Source organism: Scardinius erythrophthalmus, assembly GCF_964197995.2.
Source record: "Scardinius erythrophthalmus genome assembly, chromosome: 12".
Lineage (NCBI taxonomy): Eukaryota > Metazoa > Chordata > Actinopteri > Cypriniformes > Leuciscidae > Scardinius > Scardinius erythrophthalmus.
This window is the reverse complement of record NC_138232.1, coordinates 8820230-8835313: the sequence shown is the minus strand read 5'-3', so window position 1 is coordinate 8835313 and position 15084 is coordinate 8820230. Positions and strand designations below refer to the sequence as shown.

The following is a 15084-nucleotide window of genomic DNA, read 5'->3' as shown; positions in this document are numbered from 1 at the left end:
ATTCACAGACCTCTTCCAACCTTTCTTTCATACCCCTTTCTCTTTGTCTTATGCAAGTGTTCATATAAATCTAGTTTTTTCAAAAGTGCAACACATTTTATTAACTGTATATTTTCTATGGGATTACTAGTAAAAAATAGTATCTTTAAAGTCGCAATGCAATGCAAGTGGAGTCTGATCTTTTCTTCCGTACTGTATTGTGTATCCGAGTGAAATGGTTTATCAAAAAGAAAAAAAATGTAGGGCAGGACTTCAATCCAATGGTTGTTGATTGGATGAAGGCAGAGATGTATTTGTAATAAAGGGGTGGGGTTTATGAAGACAAAATGTAAGTTCAACATACTGTACATTACAGAAAAAATAAATTTCTCAATGAAGATTACAGTAAAAAAAATGCATGGATGAATAGTTATAATAAAAAGTTACAATAAAATCAATAACATGCATTTAGAAAATAAGGGTGCAATACCTTGTTACTGGGGCAGTACCCTCATATCTATCTATAAAGGGTACATATTAATACTTTAATGGTGCATATATCCGTTTCCACGATGACACCTATAGCTTCATCCGTGCTCCTATTGGCTGTTTACCTGATTCGAACACTTTTGGAGACTAACAGTTGCATGTTACCATTACCAGTACATATATATATATATATATATATATATATATATATATATATATATATATATATATATATATATATATATATATATATATATATATATATACAGTATATATATTTGTTTTTGTTTTTTGTTTAATCTGGCCATCTAACAGTGGTAGGTTAAAGTAACAGAATTCAGCCTGATGGTAATTGGTGCATGAATGATCGTTTTTAAAGGCTAGACAAAGAATTACAAACAATCCAGTCTCCAAGGAGCTCCTTAACAAGAATCAAAAAGGCTTAGTAGTGACAGGGAGCCAAAGTATTTTCAGATAATGAGTATAAAAAAGTTATCTGAGAAGTTTAATGGACAATTATGCTGCCCCCGCACAGCAGACTGTCCAAGCCTCCATCAGCATCACTGTCGTTATGATCCTCACAGCTATTATTACTGTCACTATTAACGTCACCTCAACATAATTATCATTATAATCTCTGTTATTTCAGACTACATTAACAAACTGCCCAGAGACAAAGCCTACACCTGGGGTCTCATTTATAAAACTGTGCGTAGGATCCTTACTAAATGCGTACGTACGCCCGAACGCCAAAAATAGCATAAGGTAAAAAATATTCAGACTTATAAAACCGTGCGTACGCCAGAACCTGTGCTAATTCCCTTTATAAATCCCAGTCAGCGGAAGATTGTGCGCACATGAGTCTCCTCCCTGAAATAACCATATATGGAGCTTACAACGCCTGGTCTTGCTATGCATATCCTCATCTGCATATCATTTGCATATGCATATTCATCCATGTGATACCATGTTTAAAGGTACAAGACATTAGGAAAATATGAGATATGGATGTGCTGTCACATTACATTGCTAAAAATAATTTAGTAGCCTATCCTTGCCTTGTTTCTGAATAAATAATGTAATAATATAACATCAAATAATATAAAATACATTTCAGAGAAAGTTTTTCTCAATTTTTTCACTGGCCAAATAGTATTTTTAATAGCTTTATATTTTTAATGGAAACAGATAGGCCTTATTGTGCATTGTTTGCACGAAAATATTTTTTCGGACAATCTGCTATTAACATGATAAGCAATTCTCTCTGTAGTTAAACATTAAAACACAGAATGCCACAGGAAAAGTGTTCCAAAGCATTGCATCTACTACATATTTATATTTATTAGAATTTTTTTTTTTTTGTAACTTCCCAGTAATGATTTAATGTAATTTAAGTGTCAACTCCATTAATGAGGATGGCATATTTAATTTAAATGTTTATATCAGATGTAAAACATAGTTTAAACATTATTTTATTTATTTAAACTGTTATTGTGAATATAGACTGTATTTATGATTAGGACTCATAATGAAGATTTACGGTTTTCCTTCATCTGCAGTCAGTTTCACTAAACGGCCCAACGCGCTTGCTAGCACGGACATTTAAGAAGGGATGGATGTTTGCTTAATGTGATAGGCTTGGTGAGTGAAATTATATTTGCATTATCTTACTGTATATGTATAATTTTCTTTAAATTTTCTGTCTAAAAGTGATCAAAAAGCCATTAACTCCAGCTCACCATCGGTGCCGCCAAACTCCTCCGTCTCCAAAATGTTTGCGTATAGGTGCGCAAATTTTCCAGTCAAGTTTGTTTTTATAAAACTTAAGCGTCGGAAGTGGCGTAGGGGAGAGCGGGGCACAAAGTAACGCTTTTTGACTTTCTCAGTTTGTGTAAATCTACTTATGGTTCAGAGTATTTATTTTTTTCCCACATTAATTTCCCACATGTCTAGTACAATTATGTGGTTTTTTTTATTAATACAGTATATACTTTTTTCTTGATATACCCCGAAAGAATGGAAGTGAAATGTGACAGCATGCCCCATAGGTGGGGGTACATTGTAACATGTGAGGGGCACATTGTAACATAACATATGACAGCTTAAAATGTTATCTGATCTAATAAAAAAAAAATATATACAAAACAAACTAAAATATTTTCTAAATAAAATACAATTAAAAAACTTTTTCATATAAAATAATGGCAATTTTTAATAGTTAAATATAAACTCATTTTTGAGTTTTGACTACGAACACATGAAAACACAGCTATACAACATAGTTCAAAACAAATAAATAATTATATTATTTAGAAAAATAATAGGGGCACATTGTAACGCAGTGTTACAACATGCCCCGCCTGCACAACTGGGATTTAAACCCTGCTAGTGTCTTCTGCTAGTTAGCGAAGCATTAAAGAACTATCTCAACTGTTAAATAACATCTTGGAGATTAAAATAATATCAGATTTGTCTTATTTTAAATAAACACAAAAAATAGAGATGAAAAATTAACTTAAGTAAGAAATTTACTTTTGCTATGGTTTAATAAATGTCTATGGATATCTTCGAAAAAAAAAAAATTGGCGGAATTTCTTTTTCTATATATGGCAACTAAATACACAAAGTTTCGTCATCCAAGCATGTGCGGAAGTATTTAAAACAAGCGTGTTACAACTAGCCCCGTGTTACGTTGTGCCCCACGCTCCCCTACGCCTTTTTCAGGGCCTGTTTTGTGCGTACGCAACGGTTATAAATGAGGCCCCTGGTCATTAGAAGAAAGTATCACGAAAAATAGATTTGAAAAGTACAAAAAATAAAAACAGTCAGCTCCAATTATCTTTCCAAAAGAATGCTCCGCACTTCTTACAACCGTGAAAGCAACCAGCATTCAACAAAGATCACGGTAGAGCCGAGCTAATGAGGGCCGACACAGGAGCACCTCTGACTTGCTCAGTGTAATCTCTGCATTTTAACCAGCTCTCCTTCACATTCTCGTCTCTGATGACTGCCTGCTCCATGGACCAGGTTTCATATCCTTACAATCTCAAAAGCATGCTAGGCTGGTTGAAAAACCTGTCAGGTTAAGTGCAGGTTGGGAAAACAGATTCTTGGCTTTTTCAAAGGATTTAAAACAGCACCGAAGGGAGGATTAAAGTGAGTAAAACAGAACTTTTCATCGCTAACAACGCCAAGGTCATGGGTTTGATTCCCTAGGAATATAGCCTGAATGCAAGTAGTTAAAACTAATGTAAAACTTATATGTAAATTCTTCCTGTATGAGTGCTTGTCGACCACAAGAGCACACAAAGGATTGTGTCAGGGAGTCATGGCTGTCCTATGGCCTCAATTTGCCTCACAGCTTGCCTTATCCCTCCCTGTGGACCCACACTACCACATTAATGCAATTTCACTTTTGCTGGAACAAAAAGAACAAACCACAGAATACTAGAGAGATACAAAGGTCAGGGTTTTTACTGCATTGTACATTTTCGGCTAAATGTTGGCATGCTTTTGCTCTGTGCTTTTATATGATAAGCGCTAAATGTTCTTCACAGCGCGGACCAATTATCTAAGTGGGGCGAATGAAGCCTTGTTGCATGCAAGGGTCGCATAAAGCACAGCAGCATGTTCTGTAGATACGCTAAAATATTATCGCTTTAGAAACACATCACAGGAAACTAAACTTTTTATCTTTAAAGCGTTACTGGGGAAGTCAAACAACTCTGCTAAACACCTTAAACAGCTAGACAGCCTTAGCAAACAGCATTGACAAAAAGTGGAGAAACACCAACAGAAATTAAGGCTTTTCAAACTACACATCACCACCCTTACAACAACTTATCATGGTTAAACCTTAGTAACAGTAGCCGGGCTGTTTTCAGAGGAGGAGGATATCTATTTAATTGTTATTACTGTGATTCTACAACTGTGATATTTAGAAGGAAGGCTTTTTGGCCTTCAGGAAAACATGAATTTTCATTAGAAGCAAAGTCAGTTGTGGTCTAGTCAAGGGTCCAGTCGGAACTAGATTTAACTTAATTAACATACACTAATATAAACTACCGTACAAAACTTTGGGTTCGGTAAGATTTTTTTAAAATAAATCAATACTTAGTTATTAAGCTATACAATTATCAAAAGTGACAGTGAAGACTTTTACATTGTTACAAACTTTTTTATTTCAGTTCATCAAAGAATCCCAAATTGGTTTAAACAAAAAATATTAAGCAGCACAACTGTTTTTAACATTGATAATAATAATAAGAAAAAATGTTTCTTGAGCATCTAATAAGCATATTAGAATGATTACTGATTAGTGTGACTGAAAATTCAGCTTTGCCATCACTGGATTTTTTTTTTTTTTTTGATTGTAATAATATTTTACATTATTACTTATTTTTTTACTGTATTTTTGATCAAATAAATGCAGCCTTGGTGAGCATAAAGGAATTCTTAAAAAAAAATTGGTATATAATTTCTTATATAATCCTATAAGTGCAAAAGACTACAGCAACTCAATTTTCTTTAAAAAGCTTTCATGAGATAAGAGCCGAAGCCAGCCAAGTGCACTTCTCTGACTCAGCTCTGAGTTACTTTTCTATGGAATCTGAAACTGAGATGCAAAATAGCCTGGCGCGTTGTGTTCTCAAAGTTCACACCGGCCCCTGCAGACACTGAAATACCACCAGTCTCTGTTGGAACACTGACTATTTCTTTTGACAAAGAAAGTAGCGGGATTCTCATTGGAGACTCTTCTTCCTCTTACTGTTTTGAAGCAGAATTGGACAACCTTCAGACAACATTAGCTGGCTCTACTGTTCTTTGCTAACACACTTGAAATGACTGCTGGGGAGGACTGAACTTTTCGGGTGCCTCTTGACCAGATTGGATGTTATAAGGCAAGCCTTGAAGAATTTAATGTCAGAGAGAACTCAGCAAATTTCTTTTTTAAGGTCAAGAAATTATCTTTAGAGTGTCTTCAATCTTATCAGTGTCTGGGCGTATTGTTGTAAAGTTCATTGAATGAATGGTGTAGGTTTTATCAGACACAGAAAGAGAAAATGTTCCCAGAAAGCAAGACAATACACAGCTGGTACATGTTGGGGAAACTTCTTTGAAACTATAGCTTACCAAATTATTATTAGTACATTTTCATAATAAGTACAGTAGTTGAAGTATATTAACACGTAAACAAAAAAAAAATCAGTTATACAAACTACTAAAAATATATAACTATCAAATGACAATTTATGATATTATCAAAACATGGCACCAAAAAATGTCAATTAGGGTGACATGTTAAACTTGAACAGATACATTTACTCTAAATACAGATTTTTTTTAAATGTGAAACTTGAAGAGATGCAACTAAAAAGAGAGAGTTGAAAAGATAGCAATGTACAAAATTATAAATAATTATATTGAGGATTTATTAAGTAAATACATTTACATTTTTATTAAAAAAACTTAAATAATTAATTAAATGAAGCATTAAAGAATTCAAATTGTGCACAGAAAATCTGTGATTTTTTCATTTACAAGAACTGTACAAACTAATTCATTACAACTTTCCAGTACTTTGAATTTTCACATAAATCAGATTTTCCATCAGAAAGGGCTGTTTGGTCATGCAACATTATTACTCATTCGACAACTGAACTACTGTCATGCTACTGACAAATGTAGTTAGCAGTACTACTGTATATTACCACTACTTTTAGCTGCTTCATGGTTGATAGACAGTTTCCTCTCTTTTACTGTACAAAAATTAAACAGTTATATGTACAAAATGTTTAAAAGCAATCACACACTCAGCTGGTTCAGCTGGAAAATGATTTTTATGACAATCCAAAACCAAATATACTTAATATCTGTGAGAAGGGAATTAAAGAATTAAGGGAGTGCAGTGTATTTCAGTGTGACAAAGCTGGAAATTACTATTTTGCATGTTGTTGAATATATGCATAAGCCTCTTCATTTCCTTTCCACCAGAGTTTATTTATGGTTACATATCTGCATAAAAGAAAACAGGATCTGGGTCGAAAGTCAAACTTATTCGACCTTGGAGACTCTAGCTGTATTGTTTGTTCAAAAGTAAAGGTAGCATCATGACTTAAACTGTCAGTGTGCTCTTCTTCTTTTTGAACATTGATACTCTCGTAATGTTCAGTTAAATTGGTGTTTTACGCAAAGATGCGCTAAAAGGAAATGTAAGCGTTTAAATCGAATGTCACTCACAAGGTTATTATTTCCCTCCCTAGTGCTTGCCTGAGCATTTACATGATGCTGACCCAAGCTACGAAACACAATATACCACAGAGCTAGAGCGCACTGCTATTTTCAGAGCAGACGCCTCACCAGGGAATATGCGGGACAGTATCTTAGAATCTCTAGCACAAATTAGTCATTTAGATCCCTCCCAATTTCAAAGCCAATTTCCGTCCTTACAGTAGCATGCATACCCCTCTCAGAATGATAAATTTGGAATGCTAATCCCTAAAGCTCTTGCTGAGATGTGTACACAGAGTAATGGATTGTTGAACATATCTTCGGAAGTAGGCTAAATTGCCTTTTTGTAATTTTTTTAGATCAGTCTTTAGCGAAGCTAGTTGATGCACATTTAAAATTGTTGACATTGGTGAAACTCTAGAAAGCAAATGAAAATGGGTCACAGTCAATACCACTGGGATATAGGCTGACAGGAATACAGTAGTTTACTGGATTTATGCAATGGCAAACCCGAAGGACAGATAAATTGCCTCTCTCCTGGAAATCAATAGCAATCAGTGCCAATCCTTTTCAAGTTGATCCTTATGGGAGTAAGCTGCCAATTTGCCAAAACCAACTGCTTAAATGGTTTGTAATAGCAATGAAAGGATGCATAAACTGCTAGCATTCCTACCTGTACTGAGGGGAAGGGACTCCAGAAGCCTCACAGGTTAAAACAGCCTCCTGCTCAGGGGAATGGATGGGCAGTATCAGGTCCTCTGGTTCCGTTTTCCAGCTTGGACCAATAAACTTTGTGTCTTCTGCTTGTGCTGATGAGACTGAGACAGAGGAAGTAAAAAACTATTTTTTTAGAACCCAATGTCAAACTTTATTGTTTATTAAAAAGTTTATTATTTTGTATTATTTATACATCTATAGGGATAGTTAGGGATAGTCATCATTTACTCACCTTCAAGTTGTTCCAAACCTGTAAGACTTTCTTTCTTCTGCTGAACACAAAAGATGATATTTTGAAGAATATGGGTAACCAAACAGTTGATGGGCCCCATTGACTTCCATAGTATTTTTCCATACTATGGAAGTCAATGGGGCCCATCAAATTTTGGTTACCCATTTTATTCAAAATCTTCTTTTTGCGTTCCGCAGAAGAAGGACATTAATACAGGTTTGAAACAACATTAGGGTGAGTAAATTACGACAGATTTTCATTTTTGGGTGAACTATCCCTTTAAGGAAACTCAAAGGATTGGATGCATAAATATATCTCAATGATCCATTCAATATCCAAATCTGGTGTTTGTTTGCGATAAGTCTTTAACCACAAAGACAAAACAGGGATCAAAGCATTATTACAAAAAGAGTACAGTGCTTGTATTATAAAATATAGTGCTGTAATAGATATATAAAAAATGTAAATGATGCAAAACGGCAATATTGTTTGATTATATTGTGCATGCTTTGACAGCTGCTTTCATTTGAGAAAGTTTAACATATCCAGAACCACAGTAAATGCCATTATTTACACATCTTTTGCAGCTCCATTTGTAAGAATTTTATCTAAATAAATTCAAAACACTTGCAGCCATTATATTCTCTGTATTCACTAACATTATACAGGGATACACCCTGCAGCCATATTTGTGAGACAGCCAGAGAATTCTGCAAACATGCTGAAACACCACACTACAGGAAAATACACTACTGTGTCAGCTGCTGCTGTGGAAATATCAACAAAAAAAGTTGTGCGTTTCATTTCTGAAATTACACACCATTACTATACGTTATTTGATGCATGTACTGGTTATAATTGTTCTGTGTTTTGGTTTCATGAATACAAGATAAAAAAAGAAAATGATAAAGTCTTTATTTCTCCACATAATAGCATCTGCACTCTCATTAATCAAATGTTACTTCTGTTATAAATACTGCCAACAATGAACAAAAATAAGTGGCCTCTGTGTTCCATTTGTAATCCATTGCATCCAGAGAGGCAGGAAGAGGCAGCAGTTTATAATAAGATACAGACAAGCCTCCATCCCACTCCATAATCATCTTTGACAAACACGGGTATTGGGTCACAGCCTACCTGCCTTTGTGGAGATCAACCTTAAATAGATGTATAAAAGGACCGGATAAAGAAAAAATATATTATATATAACCTACTGTTCACATGTTTGGGTTCAGTAAGATTTTCGCTTTTTGAAAGAAATTAAAAGGGTCCTGAATTGAGAAATAAAATTATAACTAAATACAAACTAAATATTTTGACATGTAAGAGGTCATTGTACTATAAAAACATCCTGAAACTCAAAAAACAGCTTTTATTGAAACCAATCTCTGAGGACGACTTGATTCGGATTTGGTCACATTATTCATAAGCAGCAGCACAACTGTTTTCAGCATTGATAATAATGTTTGATTTCTGAGGAATAATTAATGATTTCTGAAGGAGCATGTGATACCGAAGACTGGAGTAATGGCTGCTGAACATTCAGTTTAGCTATCATAGGAATAAATTGCATTTTCAAATGTATTTGTTACATGTGAGGCTTCCTCTCCGCTTCCTCCGGATCACCAGAGGGAGCTCTCACCAGAATATTGACTGTTGCTACTTGGACTACAATTCCCATAGGCCCTCAGACCTGGGATGGATTGTGCACACACCTGCAGTTCATCACACACACACTATTTAAGCACACCACACACACACACACACCACCATTGCGAAGTCTTGATTTGCTAAGGTTGTCACTTCTGAGAGTTTCTACTGTGGACTGTTATTCTGTGTTTGATTCTCTGCTGCCTGCCTCAATCATTGCCTGTCTTTAGGATTGTGATTGTCAGCCTCCTACCCGGACCTCTTGCCTGTCCTTTTGAAATATGTATGTTTTCTGCCTGTCTCGACCTAAGCCTGTCCCTGTTTACGATTCTATATTGCCTTCTCCATTGCCCCTGCTGTGTCTCGACCCGGTATTGTTTGACTCTGACCAAAATAAAGCTGCAGATGGATTCTCACTCCTCTGATTCCTCATTACAGTATTAAAAAAAAAACAGCGACTTTAAGTGGTCAAATTTTTTCTCAATATTACTGTTATCACTGTATGTTTAGTTAAATAAGTGAGAAAAAGAGACAAAAACAATACATATCTCAACAACACCAAACTTTAGAACAGTGCTTTTATATATATATATATATATATATATATATATATATATATATATACAGGGTGCGATTTGTGAAAAAAACAGAGGGGGGGATGTTTTGAAACATTTTTATTCATAAAAATAAACCATGAGAACATGAACTTCATTCACTGCATTTGCTGCTCTGGACCCTTTTCATTGTTCCCAGCTAGCTAGCTAGAGTTTTCGCGCTGAAAAATTAGGCTACATAAATATTTAGGCTACTTGGTGACATTCTGAAAAGCCGTACATGGATCAAAGCTAATGGACAGGATCAGATAAATCAGAGTTTAGATTCTCTGCCCGAGCTGAACTTGACCCGACCCGGGCCGGGCCCTTGATCCAGCACTTGTGTTACAAAATGCAACACGTCACGTGTCATGTTCAGCGTCTCCTCCACTCGCACGCATCACACCGGGCCCGGGATAATAAACTTTAAAAATATTTATTTTGTTTAAAAAATATTCTATATTCTAAAACCTTGTTGAATTAGAGTTGTAGCCTACTAGGCCTACTCCTCCTAGGCCATCCAAAGTTCATCCAAAGTTCATTCATGTTTATTTTCTGTGTTCATCATTGTCCACGTTTTTTTTTTTTTTTTTTTACATTTCTTCATTCGGATCCATTTGCGATCCATTTCATTCTGAATAAACAAACAAGACAGTTACCATGATTTGTCCTTGTTGCATTATTAATTAAGATAATAATTAATAAATCCACGCACAATTATCCGTGAACTTGATAAATGTTGCAGATATGTTTTACTATGCACAAACAAATGCCTTTCAACTTGTGTGTAAAATTCAGAAGCAGTAAATGAATGTGCAGAAATTTGTACAGAGATTCTGTAGGCCTACTATGTGTTGTAGCCTAGCCATTAAATAATAAATTTAATAAATAAATAACTAAATAAATTTAGTTGCATATTTGTTAAAATATTATAATGTTTTTTTTTTTGTTTTTTTTTTTCATCTATGTTGATTATGAAAAGTGAACAGCACGAAGATAGGATGTGCAGTATATCGGGAGACTTGGAGTGGGTCAGACATGATTTTGACCACTTCATTAATTTTTGTTTTGTAGAAAGCATTTCTTTAAAGTGAATTTCGTTTTGTATAAATTGTATCTTAATTTTAATACATTTTTCATCAACGAATTGCATGTATTTAAGAAGCAAATATAGCAGACATAGGCTATAGGCTAATCATGGAGGCGCCCGCGCGCCCCGGTCACTTGCACTGCGCATCTCATCATAAATTAACCGAAACTCAGTGTATGCCTCACACAGAGAATATTAAGAAATATATCTAAAGAAAGCTTGAAATGTCTTTAAACGAAACAATTTAAAACGAAAAGAAATAGGCAACACTCTGATGTAATTCATGCATTTCTCCATATATGTGCATTCACTACGGAGATGGCGATCGTCAACTTCATCTTTGCTTCATCTCAACTTCCCTGGCGCCACCTGGTTATAACGGCCCACGTATTAAAAAAAATGTGTGTAAAACTTCTCTCTCTGGACGGGTTTAAATCGGGCTCGGGCTCATGATTACAGTTAACGTGTCGGGCAGGGCCGACAAAGTCAATTCGCCTCATTCGGGCTTCGCGTCTACCGCGCCGCAGGATCTCTAGACGCGAGTAAACGCGTCTTTACATTGAAATCACTCGCGCCAGAAACTCAAGAGTGAGTGAGTAATCAAAAAACCTTTGCGTTTAGTCTCAATTGATTAAAACACCGTATGTGTAACTTCGGCCATTCTCAGTGGTGTGACTGGGACACTAACCCTGCTTGTCATCATAGAAACAGATAATCAGATTGTGATTTTTATTCCCGCTTCAGTAATATGCTGAATATACGGCGTAAAAAAAGACCTGCAGCCGTCTCGCAAGTGTTGATAGGCTATTACTCGTGAGGTGTAACCAATCATATAGCGCCGTGGGCGGGAAATTGAGCAAGTCTTCAGAGTGGTGATAGAGGCTGCGTGGAGCCAGTCAAAGTAGCGCATTTTAAAATAAAATGGAGTTTAATCAATTAAACCACGGATCCGTGATAAGTTTTGTGATCCGCCTCGCCACTAGTGTAGTAGCACTGATCACTTTGAGGGGGGGATAAATTTATCCCCACTGGGGATAAAAATAATTAAGCAGAGGCAGGGATACATTGACCAGAAAGGGGGAAATCCCACGCATCCCCCCCGGCAAATCGCACCCTGTATATATATATATATATATATATATATATATAAATGAAAAATAACTTGAGGCTCAAAATTAGGGTTAGGTGTTATTTATATTGTGTGTGAGTGGTGATTTCCTGTTAAAGTTTAGTATACTTAAAAATAAAGGATTACTTCCTCAATATATTTATATTTATTTTCTGGATATAATATGATAATTCAATTCAACGATATTCAAAACAACAATATTCTCAAGATGAATGCGTATATCAGCTCATCACACCTTGTCTCAAACCTCCACCGAGGACTGAATGAATCGAAGGCTTATGATCATAATGAAATTGTTTCTTGCATGACAGTCCATTGCAACACATTCAGAAAAAAAAGAAAAAGAAAAAAAACAGCAGGACAATAATTTACCTGTGAGGCAGCCAATGATTGATAGCACCACAAGTCGTTTCCATAGTAACGTCATCTTTAGTTGCCAAGGGCAAGTACGACTCTCATCCAATTGCTTGTGAATGGAATGATTTCTCCCTTGAATGTGAGAAGTATAATCTGTGGGGGAAAGTAATTACAGAAATAATTAAAATAAGACATTTTGAATCATATATGACAGACAGGCTGCTTCTATCGACAGATCTGAAAGATCACTTTAAAAGTGATCACCTTGACTGTAGGGACAAATGCTGGTGAAATGTTGTTGGATCAAAGAGAAAGTTAACAACTGAGATGTTTTCAATGTGACGGCAACTAAAATATTAAAGCACTGCAAACAAAAGCCCTGAGTCAAAAATGTGCAGATCAATGCAATGATATTTTGAGTGTAAATGACAGATGGAAGTGTCGCTTCGATGGAAGAATAAAACAAGAAAGCAGACAGCTAGAATCTCCCAACTGTTAACTCCTTAAAAATATTCATTGCACATTTAAAAGAAAGTAACAACTGCTTTTGAGAATTTCTGCTTTTGTTGTGAAGCTTGATGCAGTCTAAATTATGCATTATTATTCACAATACCAAAGAAACAAACAGAAACCTGCAACATCAGAGAATTCAGGGGGCTGGAATTTGTTGACCTCAAAAGCTACTTTCTCTTGACTATTAATAGGAGCTAGAAGCCAACCTAAATACTGTTAGTCGCTTTCACTAGCACATAGAATTCCACCCACATATACAGACAAAATGACATCTTCGGAGGCCCTGCGTAGGGTTGAATCTGACACAATAATTCGCAATGACTTCTCGGAGGACCTTTCATTTTGATTACCAGAAATGCAGCCATTTACATATGAGGTTTATGCATATTTCAATTACAAAGTGATGCCATCTTGCAGGAAATATTCTTGCATTCGAAATGGGGCCTCAAAGTTTTTTTTTTTTTTATTAAAGTTGAAATACTTTAAACTTAACACATCCTCAAAATACCCATATACACCTGGTATTTTAATCCATCTCTTTTCATCTGTCATTAATTTCTTCTAGGAGGGTCTTTTTTTCCCAGATCTTTCAAGCTAATGGACATAATAAGCTTGTGCAAATTACATATGAACGAGCCCAGGGACAATGGAAAAACATATTGAGGGCATCAGCTTTTGTTTCTGCTCTGATAGCCTCAAGACCATGAAGAACGCTGTGAGTGTGTGTTAGAAATCAGGAATGGTGAGAGAACATTGTGCTTGGTATGTTTTTTGTCAAACCAAATTTGGGTCTTCAGATTGAGCCCCATGTTTAAATCCCATCTGGCTAGCGAGCTTCCCATAATGTTCCTCGCATTAGTCTTTTGTGGCTATTCGAACGCTTTTGACCACGCAAGCTTTTACATTACGAAAGCAATCCGGTCGAAACGCGTTTTCGACTACCTCTGAAAGTGGTTGAAAGTGGACAAGCTCAAAGAGTTTTAGACCCCATTTACACCTGTATTTAGTTTCATCCACTTGTGATCTGATCGACCAAAACGCATCTTAATACCAGGGCCTAATAACAGAGCCTTAGTGAATTATCAGTTTTCACAGCAATGCCATAGATGAACCATTTTTGGTTCCCCAAATAACCTTTCAGTGAACAGCTCTTAGAACCATTTTTTCTTAGTGTGAAGAACATTTTAATATCTAAAGAAAATAACCTTTTTCCTCTATAGAGATCTCTCTGTAAAATGGAAAGGTTCCAGGATGTTAAAGGCTCTATATGGAACCATAGATGCCTAAAGAACCTTTATATTTAAGAATGTATATTGATAACAGATCATCTATTTCACTTATTATTCACAATATAGTAGCGATGCTCTTTTACATGCTATCATATGGGCATCTGCATCAAAAAGCTACATTTACTGTATTTAATTAATACTCAGATGTTTTCTTGACAGACTGGAATGCACTTTGGGATTTTTTATAACATTTCATGAGGAGCTCGCTCCTGTTAGTATTTGAGATTTTTATTTGCTTGATTTTGCTTTGAAAATCCCTAACTGTCACAGTTCCAGTTCTATGGCCTGAGGCAATATGATTTTTTTTTTCTGTCTACAGATTCAGTTAGTTTTTTAAACACCCTGAGGTTTAAAACCATTTGTATACACTCTTTTCTCAGTTCAGATTCATAAAGCTTACTCATTTCTGGTATACTGGCCCTTTAAATCAATAAACGCATGAAGGCTTAGAGGAAGGGTAATCTGCTATCTTTGCATTATAATTGCATAATCTTCAGAGGAGCCCCTTGTTTAGCGCTGTATCCTAGTGGGGATAACCACTGGGTGTCTGTCATAATTGCAGGGACAGGGGGTCTCTGGGAGGATTTGCCTGGCGTCTTTTAAGTTTGGGGAAGCATTATGCCGCAGGAAACTCTGTCAGATTGGATTACACAGCTCGGCTTTTTACACAGGACAAGAGGGAAGAGGAACTGTAGCTACAGTCCTCCCATGAAAAGCATTTCAGTTGTCATTGTTTCTCATTGTGACCTCTGTATGAAACCTGAATGCAGTGGCGTTACTTTGTTTTAAAAAGTCGGTGGGACAGGAGTGTGTGT

General features: G+C 35.8%; 1 protein-coding gene across 1 annotated transcript in view; it reads right to left on the bottom strand.

The window, feature by feature from the left end:
- cntn3b (contactin 3b) overlaps window positions 1–12614 on the bottom strand; it is a 55016-nt gene extending 42402 nt beyond the window's left edge. Inside the window, exons 1-2 of the mRNA XM_081380383.1 lie at window positions 12483–12614; window positions 7373–7517 (exon numbers count right to left, since the gene is read on the bottom strand). Coding sequence (XP_081236509.1) covers window positions 7373–7517; window positions 12483–12537 — 200 coding nt within the window. The 5' untranslated portion in view covers window positions 12538–12614. The remainder of the gene's footprint in view (window positions 1–7372; window positions 7518–12482) is intronic.
- Window positions 12615–15084: the final 2470 nt, after the last annotated feature.